The sequence below is a fragment of the Microcebus murinus genome, chromosome X (genome assembly GCF_040939455.1).
Source record: "Microcebus murinus isolate Inina chromosome X, M.murinus_Inina_mat1.0, whole genome shotgun sequence".
Classification (NCBI taxonomy): domain Eukaryota; kingdom Metazoa; phylum Chordata; class Mammalia; order Primates; family Cheirogaleidae; genus Microcebus; species Microcebus murinus.
In genome coordinates this window covers 121,135,842-121,150,707 of record NC_134136.1, presented here as the reverse complement: position 1 = coordinate 121,150,707, position 14,866 = coordinate 121,135,842, and the positions used below count along the sequence as shown (strand labels likewise).

At 51.6% G+C, this 14,866-nt stretch overlaps 1 protein-coding gene across 10 annotated transcripts; it reads right to left on the bottom strand.

Annotated features, from left to right (window-relative positions):
* Positions 1-1,626: 1,626 nt before the first annotated feature.
* On the bottom strand, positions 1,627-13,931 carry CDK16 (cyclin dependent kinase 16). 10 transcript variants are annotated; one of them, XM_012749690.2, is made up of 16 exons: positions 13,470-13,931; positions 8,150-8,357; positions 7,428-7,561; positions 7,202-7,327; positions 7,058-7,114; positions 6,843-6,957; positions 6,081-6,175; positions 5,918-5,980; positions 5,203-5,326; positions 4,889-5,009; positions 4,683-4,780; positions 4,495-4,600; positions 4,365-4,407; positions 4,128-4,218; positions 3,000-3,077; positions 1,627-2,613 (listed from the first exon to the last, which is right to left on the bottom strand). In XM_012749690.2, exons 2-16 carry the CDS (start codon positions 8,349-8,351, stop codon positions 2,570-2,572), a joined length of 1,497 nt encoding a protein of 498 aa, XP_012605144.1. In that variant the 5' UTR covers positions 8,352-8,357; positions 13,470-13,931; the 3' UTR covers positions 1,627-2,569. The 10 variants fall into 10 exon arrangements, with proteins under 10 accessions (XP_012605144.1, XP_075855522.1, XP_075855524.1 ...); XM_075999407.1 differs by having other exon boundaries at positions 1,627-2,610; XM_075999409.1 differs by lacking the exon at positions 13,470-13,931 and adding an exon at positions 13,035-13,453 and having other exon boundaries at positions 1,627-2,610.
* Between the last annotated feature and the right edge of the window lie 935 nt (positions 13,932-14,866).

The window sequence follows — 14,866 nt, the reverse complement described above, 5'->3', positions numbered from 1 at the left end:
GAGAGTCAAAACTGTTTTCACAATACTTCACTGTCATTTTCTCTATCCGTGTACAGTGGAATTATCCAGAGGCTACCTGACATAGGCAAAAAACCTCTTTGGGTTGTCCTCAATTTTTAAGACTATAAAGGGATCCTGAGACCAAAAGTTTGAGAACCACTGTACTGGGCCAGGGTTTCTCAACCTCAGCACTATAGTCATTTCTGTTATGAGGAGCATTACAGGATGTATAGCTGCATCCCTGGCCTCTACCTACTAGATACCAGTAGCACCCCTCAGGACAACCAAAAGTGTCTCCCTCCAGACTTTGCCAAATGTCCTCTGGGGGAAAATTGTCTCTGGTTGAGAACCACTGAACTAGGCTATGCTATCCTTTTCTCTGCTAGGGCTCCCAGCCCTTTTGGCAATGACCTTTATATTTCCCTCTGACTCCCCCAACCTGGCCATCCTACAAAATCCCCAAGACAGTCTCATGATTCTGGGGCTGTTTCAGCGACTTCCTTTGCTATCATCCCCCAGTGGTTCTTTGCCCACAGACAAGAATAAACCTTGCCTTTCCACACCCCTAGGCCCATGCATACTCAGGTCTCTCTCCTTGCATAATTTCAACCCTCCCTTCTCCCCTGGCCCTAATCTCATAATTTACCTCTTATTTTCAGTTAACCTTTGCAGGGCAGGAATTGTCTTTATTACTGTGATTCTGGCCCCTAGCTCAGACCTGGCACAGATGAGGGGTTACAACCCAGTTGTGTAAGCCCTGAAGGAAAAAGGGGAACAGCCCTTTGACTTAAGGGTCTCCAAATAAAGTGGCATTTGAGTTGGGTCTGGCACATGGCAGATACCTGCTCTTCAAGCATTTGCCTGGCCCTGCACACCCCACTTCTGTCCGGAAGGCTATCATTGGCTTTGCCCAAGATGGTGGAACTAGGGCTACAACTCATAAGACAAAGGAACTCAAAGCCTCAACTATCCTTATACCTGAGGGCAAGTCCTAGGCTGTGCCATTTGATCTCTGGCCTCTCACTATTCCATCCTTCCCGGGGTCATGTCACCCACACCCAAGGTTTCCATTACTTCCTAGACACCAATAATCCAAACTTTCAGCTCCATCTATGGCCCCACTCCCAAATTTGATCCATGTATTAAAGGATACCTACTCAGTGGTCCAAAATCTGCCCTCTACCCTTCTCTCACATTCCCTCTCCAATTAGACCTCTTCATGGTGTTCTGGTCAGATATGTGGTGGTCATACTGAGTCTTTTTGTCTCATCTCCCTGTCCCTGGTTCTATTAGACCTTCCGGTATCTTTCAAACAGCCTCTCTACACACTCCTGCCTACACCCTCTATCTGTCTTCCTAATATTCTAGAGTAAATCTAACTCCCCTCTCTGCTTGATTCAGCTCATCACTATTCAGCCTGCCCTACCTGCTTCAACTTGATGTTCCACTGCTACGTGTGTAATCCCTCACATGCCTTTCTCATACCTCTCATGTGTCCCTGGGCCCACTTTCAGTGCTCTCCTAGACAATGGGGACCAGGTATGAATTCTACAAGGTCCCAGTAATCATCCCAGCTTGAGGTATACACTCCTTAATACATCCCCCCACAGGGATTTGCAATCAGGCTTTTCACTTTAGACTTTTTAATATTTCATACAGCGAATATGGTGCATTCAGGAACCCAACCCCCCAATCCCCATTAGGAGGGCTCCCACCCCTGCCCTCCCACCCCGTTTCAGGGCCCCAGGGCTTAAGGTGGAGGAAGGGGAGGTAACCACCCATCCAGGAACTGACCCCAGAGACTGTCCCTGCCCTGTCTCACCCTCCCTAGGGGTTAGAGGGCAACACCTGGGCACAACCCCTCACATATCCCTCTGACCCTGCTTGTGTACATATACACACTATGGCTCCTCACTGAGTTGGTCAGTTCCTAGCAGGGCCCCTACTCAACAGCACCGAGTGGGATGGGAGCAAGAGGGCTGGGCTGGGGAGACCCTGAGAAGGAAGGAGGCCCCGGCTACGGGACTGCAGGAGGGAAAGAGTGGGGCCCCCCACCTTGTCCATTTCCCAGAGTCTCCGGTAGTCCCCAGATCCCCCTGCAGCTGGGGATGGCAGGCGGGGGTAGGAAGGCGAGTGGCTGTGGCATGCTTTCCCATAGCCGATCCCAGGGTCTGGTGATGGTCAGGGTTCCAAATAGGGGCTGTATCCCTGCCTCTGAAAGGCTGGGAGCGGGGCTTCATTGCACAAAATACTGTGAGAGAGCCACACACAGGGGGTGGGGCCCAGCCAGTCTGTATACAGAGATATTGCATTTAAAAAAATGAAAACCTCATTTAAAATAATTAAAAAAAACAACAATGAATGAAACAAACAAACAAACAAAAAAGGCTCACACAACATGAGGCAGGTGGGGCAGGCAGGAAAGCAGGCACAGGGGATGCCTCAGACCCAAGGCATCACCACCATCTTGTCTGAGTTGAGGTCCCCAGCCTGGGCTAGCTCCAGAACCCTGGCTGGCCGTGGGGTAGTGGTCCTGGGTAAGGTATGACGAGGAGGGGTAGGCCTGGCCTCAGTGTGGGAGGCTGGCACGGCCATGCTGTCCGCCGGCAACTACTGAGACGGAGACAAACAGACAGACCAGGTGAAGGAGTGATGAGAGCTTTGTTAGCACCCAGCAGACAGGCCAATGGGTGGGTTGACAGGCCAATGGTCGGGTGTTCGGGTGGGCAACAGGGGACAAGTGGGCAGGCGAACATGGCTCAGGCAGGTAGGCAGGCAGCAAGCAGGGATGATACAGTTGGGGCTGCCCTGTGAGGGGTGTGGCATCCCTCCAGCTGCTGCCTGCTGGGGCCTCGGTCTGTGGCTTAGAACTCAGCTTAGAACTCGGTGTCCACCACGCGGAAAGCTGGCCTGCCTGCGGGGGAAAGCAGAGCGGATGGCTGTTGTTGGGCAAGCAGGTAGGTGGATAGGGCAGGGAGAAAACAAGGGGCCACACCTACCTGAGTCAGGCATTGAAGAAGACCGAAGGTTGGCCTCCTTTTGTAGCTGAATCTCCTTTAGTGCAAATATGGAAGTAGCTGTGAGTGGAGAAGATACAGAAGTGGAATGACCCATGGAGCCATCCAGGACCAGCCCCCATATGATCCCATTGGGAGAATTAGAAAAAGTTGCCCCATTGAGAGGCTTGACTTTCATATGTCAAATAATTCCATATACAAACCAGCTACAACTAGGGAAGAGGGAATATGGACCATTATATGACACAAAGAAATCATTATTAATTTTGTCAAGTATGCTAATGGTATTGTAGTTACCACCTGTTAAGTCTAGGTGAGGGATGATGTTTGGGATCTGATTTATATATTAATCTAGTGGGGAGATAGGGAAAGTGGGTCAATTTTTTTAGCTGTAATACTGTTATGTTTAAAAAAATATTTTAGAGGTATATGCTGAAATTATTTATGGATGAATATGATATATGGGATTGGATTTGATTCAAAATAATCAGAATATAGATAAAACCAGATTGGCCACAAATTGATGACTTGTTAGAGTACTTAGGGACTCATTAACTTGTCTATTATATTTAAATTAAAAAATATCCATATTAAAAAGTTTTTAAAAGCCAGATATAAAAAGAGAACATTCTGTGTGATTCTATTTCTATAAAGTACAAGGACAGGGAAAACTTATTTATGCTTTTAGAAGTCAAAATGGTAGTTAAGGCGGCCAGGAATAACTAAAGGAGATACAAGGGAGCTTGGGGGGGGAAGGGGATCCTAACGTTCTGTTTCCTGATCTGTGTGCTGGTTACATGGGTGTGTTTAGTTTATGAAAATTCATTGCATTGTATACTTAAGATTTGTACATATTTAGCATATATAAGGAAATGTCTATTTAGAAAAAGATTTTTATGTATGTTTGAAAATTTTCATGAAAAGTAAAAGGAAATGAAAACTAAAAATTAATTTTTTCATAATAAACATAATCCATCACATATGTGATCAAGGATATCCCCCTGCTTGAGACAGCATAGCCAGAACCCTACACAACCCACCCAGCTGTCCCCAGCAATCCTGTTCCCCACAGTCCCTGCATTGGCTGGTCCTTTCCCCAGCTCCACTCACTGTCAGGAAGTTTGTGGATCCGCTCCCCCAGACTGAAGAAGAATGGATGTTTCATGGCATCCTCTGCAGAGATCCGATTTCGACCCTCAAACTGAATTGAGAGGGAGGGGAGTATTAGAATGTTCAAGTAGTAGGTCTCTCTTCCTGTCCACCTCAGACCCTATGGGGGGGGGGGTCCTTGTTCCCCTACACCTGGAATCCCTTACCCCCAAGGCTGACCCAGGAAGGTGGTCTCACCTGCAGCAGCTTGGTGAGGAGGTCAGCCCCGTCGCCATCAAGTCTATCACAAGGACAAGAAGAACCTGCATTAAATTGAGTTTGGGCACTCTGGCCCCTAATGCCCATGTGCCCAACCCACCAGCCTTACCGGGGTGCATGGCTCAAAAGGGACTCGGCTCGGTACTTGGGGTAGTTGTATGTCTTAAACTCCTCATTGGACAGGATGCCTGGCCATGTGTCCTCAGTTGGGGTTCCTGGCAGGAAGAGGAGTTAACTCTAACATGTCACAGGTCCTCCCTGCATGTACCTCCAACTCCTAGGGTCATGCCTCCTCACCTAAGATGCGGAAGATGAAGTGCAGCTGTTCCTCAACTGTGGAGCCTGGGAAGAGTGGCCGGCCTGTAGCCATCTCATAGAAGATGCAGCCCACACCCCTGGGCAGAGAGGGCACAGTGAACAGGGAGGCAGTTGGCTGGGTGGCTGTTATGACCAAACCACCCCCTTTATCACATATCCCTTGCCACACTTCCACCTGTCCTCACCACATGTCAATCTGGGTGGAGTAGTCTGTGGACCCAAGCAGGATGTCAGGTGGCCGGTACCACAGTGTCACCACTTCATTGGAGTATGTCTTTGTTGGGATTGACTTGGCCCGTGCCAAGCCTAGGAAGCAGAGAGAAGCAGCCAGAATGAGGAGGTTGTTGGCAAGTCTGGGGAAAGTGTAGCTGAGACTGAGGGCACCCTAGGCAAAGTCTGGAGAGGCTGAAGGGAATGAGACTATGTGGTCACGGGGAGCAGGAAAGCTGGGATAGTAAGGCTGGAGGATCAATGGTAAGAAGGGGGAGGCTGACAGTACCGAAGTCAGCCAGCTTGAGCTCTCCCCTCTCGTTGATAAGCAGGTTCTGGGGCTTGAGGTCTCGGTGTAGCACCTTCTGCCGGTGGCAGTAGGCCAGGCCACGGAGCAGCTGGAACAGGAACAGCTGGGGACCCAGGAATGGCAGGCAGAGGTCAAAGAATATTCATAAGCCCAACCCCCAGCAGGCACTGCTCCCCTCCCAAACACAGACACTGAGCCCAGAGCCTTTTTTTTTTTTTTGAGTCAGAGTCTCACTCTGTTGCCCGGACTAGAGTGCTGCGGTGTCGGCCTAGCTCACAGCAACCTCAAACTCCTGGGCTCAGGCGATCCTCCTGCCTCAGCCTCCGGAGTAGCTCGGACTACAGGTGTGCACCACCATGCCCGGCTAATTTTTTGTATATATATTTTTAGTTGGTCAATTAATTTCTTGCTATTTTTAGTAGAGACGGGGTCTCGCTTTTGCTCAGGCTGGTTTCGAATTCTTGACCTTGAGTGATCCGCCTGCCTCGGCCTCCCAGAATGCTAGGATTACAGGCGTGAGTCACAGCACCCAGCTGAGCCCAGAGCCTTGTTACACACAAAAGAGGACAGAGTCCCAGTGCCCTCCAAGGGCTCCCAGGAAAAAAGCCAAATGGGAAAAGTCCATTTCTGGGAGATCTGTGAGGTGGAGTAGGTGAGGCCCCCCTTCTCCCCCTACTTCCTGCCCTATACCCACTTTCACGTTGTGCATATTGATGACGTTCCCACAGTCATCCAGGTACTGCTTCAAGTCCTTGTCCTGAGGAAAGAAGAGGTGGTACAGGAATGAGGGTTACATCCTGTGGCTCCTGGTCATTTTGCCACCTCCCACCATGGGACCCACTGCTACCCAACCTTACCAGGTACTCAAAGACAAGGGTGAGGGACTTCTCCGTGTGGATAATGTCATGCAGCGTAACGATGTTGGCATGTTTGAGGTCCTTGAGCAGAGACACTGCAGGAAGCATGGGAGTGGGATGAGGGAAGAGTCAGGGTTTCCTTCTTTCCCCAGGCACTTTGGGGTAATGCCTCACAGCCAAAGGCTCTAACCCACCCTATGCCAGAAAGAAATTGTGTCTCCATGTTCCACATGTGGAAAATAAGGCTCAGAGAAGAGTACCAAGCAAGAACCTGGGATTACAGCCCCCAGACTCGTGACACTTGATCTTCAGACTATTTTTAGTTTCTGGAAAGGGGCCTTGCTCCAACTTTCAGTACACAGGCCTACAGCATTGTGTGAAACTGGATTGGCACACTCAATTTCTATGCAATTCAAATCCATTTCATGTGATATTCTGACTAGAAACTGCTGTGGCAAGTAACTGGTGAGCACTTTCAAGGATGCTCCCAGAACCAAAGAAAGTACCTGGTTTGCAATTCCTCCACCTTTTCTCCAAACAAGAATGAAATCCTGGTTACTCTGATTATTACTTGAATATATGGGTGACAGACATTCTCATGAAGGCCAGAGTGTTGGGGAGGGGGCATCCCAGAACCCCCAGTCTCTATTCTCAGCATGGAGAGAGAGAGAGAGTGTGTGTGTGTGTGTGTGTGTGTGTGTGTGTGTATGTGCGTGTGCACCACAAGGAGCGTCCGGGGGCAGATGGGATATGGGTCTATACCTTCCCGGATGGCGGTGCAGGGTGCCCCCTCTTCATGTTCCAGTCTGATCTCCTTGAGTGCTACAAGGTTGTCTGTGAGCTTGCTTTTGCCCTTGTAGACTGTGGCATAGGTACCCTAGAGTGTGAGGAAGTATGATAGGAGAGGTGCTAAGAGATTGCAGAGAGTTCCTACTAACCCCCATCCCCTCCATGGGCCTCCTGGTTATCCCTCTCACCTCACCCAGCTTGTCCAGCTTGATGTAGGTCTCCAATTTCCCAAAGCCAATCTCAGACTGTAGATTAAAGAAGGCAAGTTGAAGCAGGCTCAGGGGAAGGGACTGGGAGAGGTGGAGGAAAGAACAGGAACAGAATATGCTCACCAGGCTGACTCGACGGAGGCGGCGGCTGAGGGGCTTGTCAAAGATGGGGCTATTGAGAGTCAGCTTCTCAAGGTAGCCCTCAGGCAACCGGATGTCAGCTGGTAGCGATAGTCGCTTGTTAATGTCCTAGCATGCAAGACAGGGGAGAAACAGGACCATGAGTTCCACCTCTTCAGGTCCAACCCCTTTTCCAGCTCCTCCACCACCCAGACAGGGGGTTAAGCACCTCGGTGGAGATCTTGCGTGGGGGATGGTTGCGCATGCGCACCCTCACTGGAGACTGCACCTCATCCGAGGATGTGGCCGAAGCCTGGTCACTCTCCCCATCAGACCCCATCTTCAAGTCCTCGTGCACAATCTCTGGTGGCGGGGAGAGGGGGAGGGCAGGCCAGGTGGGGTCAGGAAGCCCAGGACACCCCCACCCTCACACAACACATTCCATCATCACACACATATGTGCACATGGCTCCTGTAGCAGCCGGAAGTCCCTCAGGGAGAGGGTAGTGGGGCCCAGGGAAGCTCAAGACAACAAAAGTCACCTAGTGGAGCACCCCATTCCAGGGTCAAGCTGAGGCTGTAACTGACCCAGAGCCAGTAGATAGGTGGTATCAGAGGTAGCTAATGGGCCTGGGAAGGCCTGAGGGAACCACTACAGAGTACAGGAGAAGGGCAAAGAGAGCCTTGGGGCAGCTGTGACAGTCAAGGCCTTATGCCTAGGGCCTGGGCATAAAGCCAAGGAAAGAGGCACAGATGGACAAACAGACAGAGGGTACTGAGAGAGGATGGGAGATAAAGTAAAGAAGAGTGTACATGGGGGGCAGGAAAGGGAAAGAAAATAAAGAAAGGAAAATGAAAATAACACAAGTCTAAGTAAAAGGAACTTGGCCAGGAGGTAGCACCTGGGAACCAGCCAGGGGGCAGGGGAGAGGGAGCAGTTAGTGGACTCACCTGGTGCAGAGCTGAGTGGGCCTCGTCCAGAGCGAGGTTCCCCAGGGGCAACATGGGTGGGGACCTCTCCAGGGTCACTGCCACCACCACCACCACTCTCATCCAGGCCTATCTGTTCAGGGGCACCATTGGTCTTGTCTATGCCTCGGCCACCTCGGAGTGTCATTGACAGCTGCCGTTTGATCTTCTTCATCCGATCCATGGTGACCTGATCAAGGGGCATGAATAGGAATGGGTCTCACATGAGCATCTGCTTGACCACCATGGGTTCCCTAAAACCCATGACAACTTAGTGGGGGATACTGACATGAACTTATGTCAGGGCCCACCCAACCACTATGGACCCCTGGACCACTCAGGATTTCTGGAAACCCACAGCCAGTCCCTTGGGACCCCGTTCCTAAGTAGCCCACCTGGCTCAGACTTGAGCTGGCTGAGGGCAAGGGCCCAGTTGGTAGATTGGTGGTCTCTGGTGGGAGAGGATCACTGGGGCAACAGAGGACTCCACAGCAGGTGTCATCAGGAGCAACAACAGTGACGAACCCAGTCGAGGATGGGATAATGGGCTCGTTGAGAAGTGTGGTACTACTGATACGGCACACGGGACGCCCATAGGATGGCATGTTCTGATGGTACCAGCTCCACATCGTCCCCAACTGCTTAAGCAGTGGCCACAGGGACCCTCTTAACTCCCCCAGTAACCATTGTCGTGGCAACTAGTGGACCACCCCACTGGTCTACCCAGGTAGGGGGTTCCGGAAGAAAGGTCCTGTTCAGACCCAACCACTGGGTGGGATTTGTGGGGGGGTGGTCTCAATACACATCAGCTGTCCTCAGGGCTGCTGGAAGGGTTTGACTGGGTTAGAACCCCTAGGGTCTAGCCCAGACTTTTTTTTTTTTTTGAGACAGAGTCTCACTTTGTTGTCCAGGCTAGAGTGAGTGCCGTGGCGTCAGCCTAGCTCACAGCAACCTCAAACTCCTGGGCTTGAGTGATCCTTCTGCCTCAGCCTCCCGAGTAGCTGGGACTACAGGCATGTGCCACCATGCCCGGCTAATTTTTTATATATATATCAGTTGGCCAATTAATTTCTTTCTATTTATAGTAGAGACGGGGTCTCGCTCTTGCTCAGGCTGGTTTTGAACTCCTGACCTTGAGCAATCCGCCCGCCTCGGCCTCCCAAGAGCTAGGATTACAGGCGTGAGCCACAGCGCCCGGCCTCTAGCCCAGACTTTTACAAGCCAGGTCACATTTCTCCTTACTTGAGAATGTCCTAGATCTCCCTTATCACCCAAATAAATGTCTTGGTCCTCAGTGTTTCACAGGTCTTTACTCCATTGGCCCATGTTACCTCTAGCCCCACTTCCCCCTTTATCATTCCTAGTTGTTCTGCAACCACACCCAGCAGAATCTCACCTCAGGGCCTTTGCACTGGCCATTTCCACTACCTGGAACACCCTTCCCCCAAATTTCAAAATAGTTCACTCCTCTTCCCCTTTAGGACATTGCTCAAAGGTCACCTTTTTCATGAGGTCCCCATAAATAGCTCTATTTAAAACTCAACCATCCCTCACCTTGGCAATTATCCCCCCAGCACTCATCACCTCCTCAGAAATGACACCATCTACTTATTGGTTTCTTTAATCTTTACTGTCTGTCTCCTCACTGCCACAACTAGAAGATCAGCTCCGCCAGGGTACATTTCTGTTTAGGTCACAGCTATATCCTGAGGACCTAGAATAGTGACTGACACAGAGTAGATGCTCAAAAAATGCTCTTGTCAGAAATGAGTGAATCAGGGGTCTGAGGGCCTCGGACTAACCTCTGCTGAGGTGGTGAGTCCCTGCTACTCATGAACAACCCTAAACAAGGTGGCCCAGTGATGCTGGCATGAACAGGAAGATGACCTAGATGGGCTGCTGGAGGGAATGGGGCCACTAAAAAGCTTAGGCCAGCCTTCTTCTGCTTACTCCTGGGCACTGGATCAGCAAGGAGGGGGAAAGACCTGGCCCAGGAACCATCTGGACTCACAGCAGGGCCTAAGATGGCCCTGGGCCCAAGGGAAGTAGAGCTAGATAGGAGGTCGAGGATGAGGCCGGGGCTGGATTCAAGGAGAGAAATGGGTCATCTGTTACCATGAAATCAGGTGTTTACTCCAGCAGTTCCTACCCCTGGCTTCACTGCCTCCAGGAAGGGTAGAGGGGCCAGTACAACAGAAAGACCTCAAATAGAGGATGAGATCCATCTACAAAGAACCCAGGATAACAAGAAAAAATTCCAACCTGGGAGGCTGAACACTAGACCTAAGGCTGAGGTAGGTGAAGCATGGCCAGCTCCCAAAGATTACCTTGTGTAATCTCCCCATATGGCACAGATACCTAGTTGCTTTGCATGTTGTGACAAGGAATTGGAGAGGCTGGGGGATACTGTAAGTAGAACTGAATGGGGGATGGGGAGAGAACCAGAAGGAGCCATGGGTCCATGATCTGTAACTGGAAACTCCAAGGGTGGGACACGTTCCAGAATTCAGTTTGGGGGGATTTTAGGAAAATGGGGTATAATATCTGTATATCACAAAGCACTCACAGCGGGCGGGGGGCCCAGCCAAGTCTCTGTGAACAGAGACACTTGAACATTTATATGTAGCAAGATTTTTAAATATTATCATTTCAGTTATCTTGAGTTTTTTGGATTTCAGAATAAGTGAAGGAGGAAGAAGCTGGACATACAACTTCACCTCAAAAAGGGCACATGCCCTTCCTGATCCCCAAGGACACACACCATCCTTAGACTACTCTCATACTCAAGGATTCTTGCCAGTTCATACTACAACTACTAAGGACTCAGTCATCACACTCTACTGCTCCGATAAACACAAACCTCCTCATTCTGTCCTGATTGCCATTAGCACACACTAGACCCTCAAGAAAGCCCCACTACATCTTAACTCCTACTAGTACCCACCATTTCCCTATTTATCTCCATATCAGCATTCAAAGCTGTATAACATCACCTGAACCCTGTTAGCATACACTCAGCCCCCTGTAGGTTACTCTTGCCACCATTCTTGGGACTATCCTTGGCCTAGCTACAGGTTAACTTCTCCATAGCACTGACACCCCCCCATTGTTCCCCCTCCATGATTCTGACCCCTATTAACATGCACTTGGGGCACTCTACAGCTGACCCACATTAGCAGTCACTGGACCTTCACACTGCCCTGAATCCCATTAACCCAAAGTGAACCTTGCAGATAAGATCCCCGACCAGTTTGCCCACACTGAGGCCCCTTCATCGCTATGACCATCATTAACACCCATTCCATTCCTTCCACTACCCTGTCCCCTCCATCAACACAAGCTGGACCTGCACTCCACCCTGAGCTCTATTAGGGCACCCTGGGTCTCACAGTCCTGCCTCCCTATTAGCACATCCTGAATCCTTACTCAATCCTATTCCCCAGGGACACACAAACACACTGTTCTATAATGGTCTGACCTTCATTAGTGCATACAGGTCTTCATTCAGCCCTGACCCCTATTAGCACATACTTTCTGCCCTCCATGGCTCTAATCCATTTTCACACCCCCAAATCATCACATATTTCTGTCCTCTGCTTCAACCCCCCTACAGCTATAACCCCTGTTAGTTCACACTTAGATCCCTTTATATCCCTGATCCCCCTTATTACCTTGTTACACACTAAATCCCCTCCACAGCTCTACACCCATTAGCACTCCCTGGGAACTCATGGACAGTCTTCACAATGTTCTGATGTTCACTGGCATATCCCAGACCTCACACTGCTGATTCTCCCCCCAGTGACACACATTTAAGTGTCCCTATGGCTCTAAACTTACATTAGCAGTTACTAAGAACTTCATGTTACCCTGCCCCTTCCTAGCATGTCCTGGAGTCTCACAGTCCCTGTGTTCATGGACACACTCACTCCACCTTGACCCTTAGTGCACTGAGCCTCTTAACAGTCAGTGCTAAGGCACTTCCCTCACCACCACCCCTTTCCTCCCCACCTATATACACAATTCTCATACCAGCGCTGGTTCATTCTGCCCCATTATACAACCTCAGGTCCCTCCACCACTCTGACCCCATTAGCATATAGTGGGCCTCACACTACCCAGACTTTTATTACCACAAGCACACACCCTCTACAGCCATTACCCCCACTAGCGCACACACAACCCTGCAGTCCTTCAACTACCTGCCCTCCATAAGCACACCCTGTACTCTCACACATCACAGCCCTTCATGGAAAAACACACAGCATTAACACCATCCCGATCCTCATCACCACACAGGAGGCCTCAGAGCCCTGATCCTATTAGCGCACATTCTGGTACCTCTACTACCCTATCCCTTATTAATACACATTGGGCCTCTCCACAGCCATAACCTCTATTAGCGTATCTTGGAACTTCTCGACACCCTACCCCTTTTATACACCCTCAGGTGCCACCGCCTGCCCTGCATTCCCCCTTCCATTAGCACACACTGGGCCTTAAACTTTACACAGCCATAAGGCGTATTACTACATGCTCCAACCCCTGCACAGCTCGGGTCCCCTTTAGCAAACCTCGAATCTTTCACCACTCTGCCACCCACTTCCACACCCTCTAGTTCTTCGATCAGCCTGCTCCCCATTAGCACCCATAGCACTTCCCATTCCCAGCTCCCAGGACGGGCCCAGGGCGGGGCCAAGGTCAGGGAGGCCCCAAATGACCCCCGCCCCGATGCATTCTGGGAAACTCGCTGGGGGAGGGGGCACCTGCCAGCCAGGCAGCCCTGACCCCCGGGCGGTGCTTGGGGTTGGGTTAGTTCTGTAGGAGGTGGGGCAGCCCCCAACCCACGACTCGGGGACGCGCTCACCGGCGGGGGCGCGCGAGCAGCCTCAGAGCCGCGGGGTCGGCGCGGCGGCGCCTGGGGCGGCGGCCCGGGATGAGGCCGCGCGACCTCCTCCTCCTGTTCGCCGCAGGCGCCCGTCCCAGTAGTCTTCGGCCATGGCTGCTGGGCCCGGGCCGCCGCCGGCTGAGGAGGAGGAGGCGGCGGCGGCGGCGGCTGAGGCGGAGGCGGCGTCCCGCTCAGCCGGCCATGAGCTTGGCCGCTGCGGGCGATGCCCCCGGGCTCGTTGGCGCCGGCTCGAATCCGAGTGCTCACGGCGGCTCGCGGCTTGGAGCCGACTGCTCGCGGAGACGCGGCGGATCCCAGGACCGAACAGCCAACGGCCCAGCTGCCGCGCGCGCCGCGGTCCGCGCATGCGCACGCACGCGCTGGAAAGGGTGAAGTGGAAAGGAGGGGACTCACCTCGGACTGGGTGTACCAAAAGACCCGTCCGCAGCGGGAGGGGGCGCGGCCATTGCGCGCCTGCAAGGGAATGTGGCGCTGACCCTCGAACGGCGCCAGGAGGAAGTGTAGAGGCGGTTTGATACCCAGATCCAATCTTGCCAGAAGTTTGCTAGCGCTGAGGTGAGCAGCAGCCAATAACCTGGCGTGCTAGTCACCACTCGCTGCCCCTACTCGGTCTCACTTGGTACATCCCCATGGTGGCAAACGGGACTTTTGCAAGGAGGAAGAGAAACGAGGCAGTAAGTTCTAGTCTCTCGAGGTGCCTTGGACGGCAGGAATTTTAAAGGTTCGCGAGATGACTTTTCTAGGAGAGGCGGCCTGGATAATCATTGGCCTTTACCACCTTAGATAGGACGGTCTAGCCCCGCCTAACTGCCGCCCTCCACCGCTAGCTCATTCCCACTGTGAACGTGTGCAGCCCCGCCCTTTGAGGTTGTCACCCAGCCAATCAAATTTGCTCCCTGCGGTGAGGCAGCGCAAGAATGAAGGGCGTGGCTGAGTTGAAGAGGCGTGATTTCACGCCCTCCCCGCCCCCGCCCGGTTTTCATTGGTTTTTACAGTGGGGGCGACTACTTTTTACTCTGAGCTTCCGTTTCACTATAGGCCAAACATTCCGCAAGGTGATTGGCCAAAAGAGCGCTCAATTGGGTTTTGTCCCCCCTTAAATGCCCCTATTTCATACAGCGGTCCTCCTGAGGCGGAACCTAAGCTGAGAAGAGAGGAAAGAAAGGCGGACCCTTAGAAGGGCGGGCTTCGTTACTGCGCATGCTTGTAACTTTGGATTGGGGTGGGGCTTCCTTCCACCACACTAGAGTATTTGCTTGTGCACCCGAATAGGGTTTTCAGGCTACCTCTCAACTGCCTCTTCTTGCCCACCACAGCCCCTTCCCGTGGCTCCCCCAATCCGCGGTTTTATTTCCGTTTTCTTTATTGGGTGCCTGTTGCGTGCTAAGCACTGTCAAACAGACCTAATCCCTCACTCCTCTCTGCCTAACTCCTACACTAATTCCCAAGTCCTGCTCAAATGGCTGCAGCCTTCCGCAGACATTCTGGAACATACTTATACTGCTCCCCAGTTCAAAGGCAGCCACCACGCCTCTTCTGGACTTCCCTTTATGGCAGCCTGGGCCTACCAGTTAGGATTTTCAGTGAGATTTATATTAGCAAAGTTTTCTTGGGCCATGATGGGAGTGGAAATACTTGACAAAGACCAGTCTTCACCGCAGCCTAGAAGATTGGGTCATTTAACTGACCTCATCTCCTACCCTTCCTCTCACTCACTCCAGCCATACTAGCTTCCTTTGTAACTGTTCTTGAATAAGGATAGCACAATCCAGCCTCAGGGACTTTGCACT

Coding starts and splice junctions, on each gene's coding strand:
- CDK16 (XM_012749687.3), bottom strand. CDS start 8,796: ATGTGGAGCTGGTACCATCAGAACATGCCATCCTATGGGCGTCCCGTG. Junction 5,981..6,080: donor CCCTTGTCTTTGAGTACCTG/GTAAGGTTGGGT, acceptor TTCTTTCCTCAG/GACAAGGACTTGAAGCAGTA. Junction 4,781..4,888: donor TCCACCCAGATTGACATGTG/GTGAGGACAGGT, acceptor CTCTCTGCCCAG/GGGTGTGGGCTGCATCTTCT.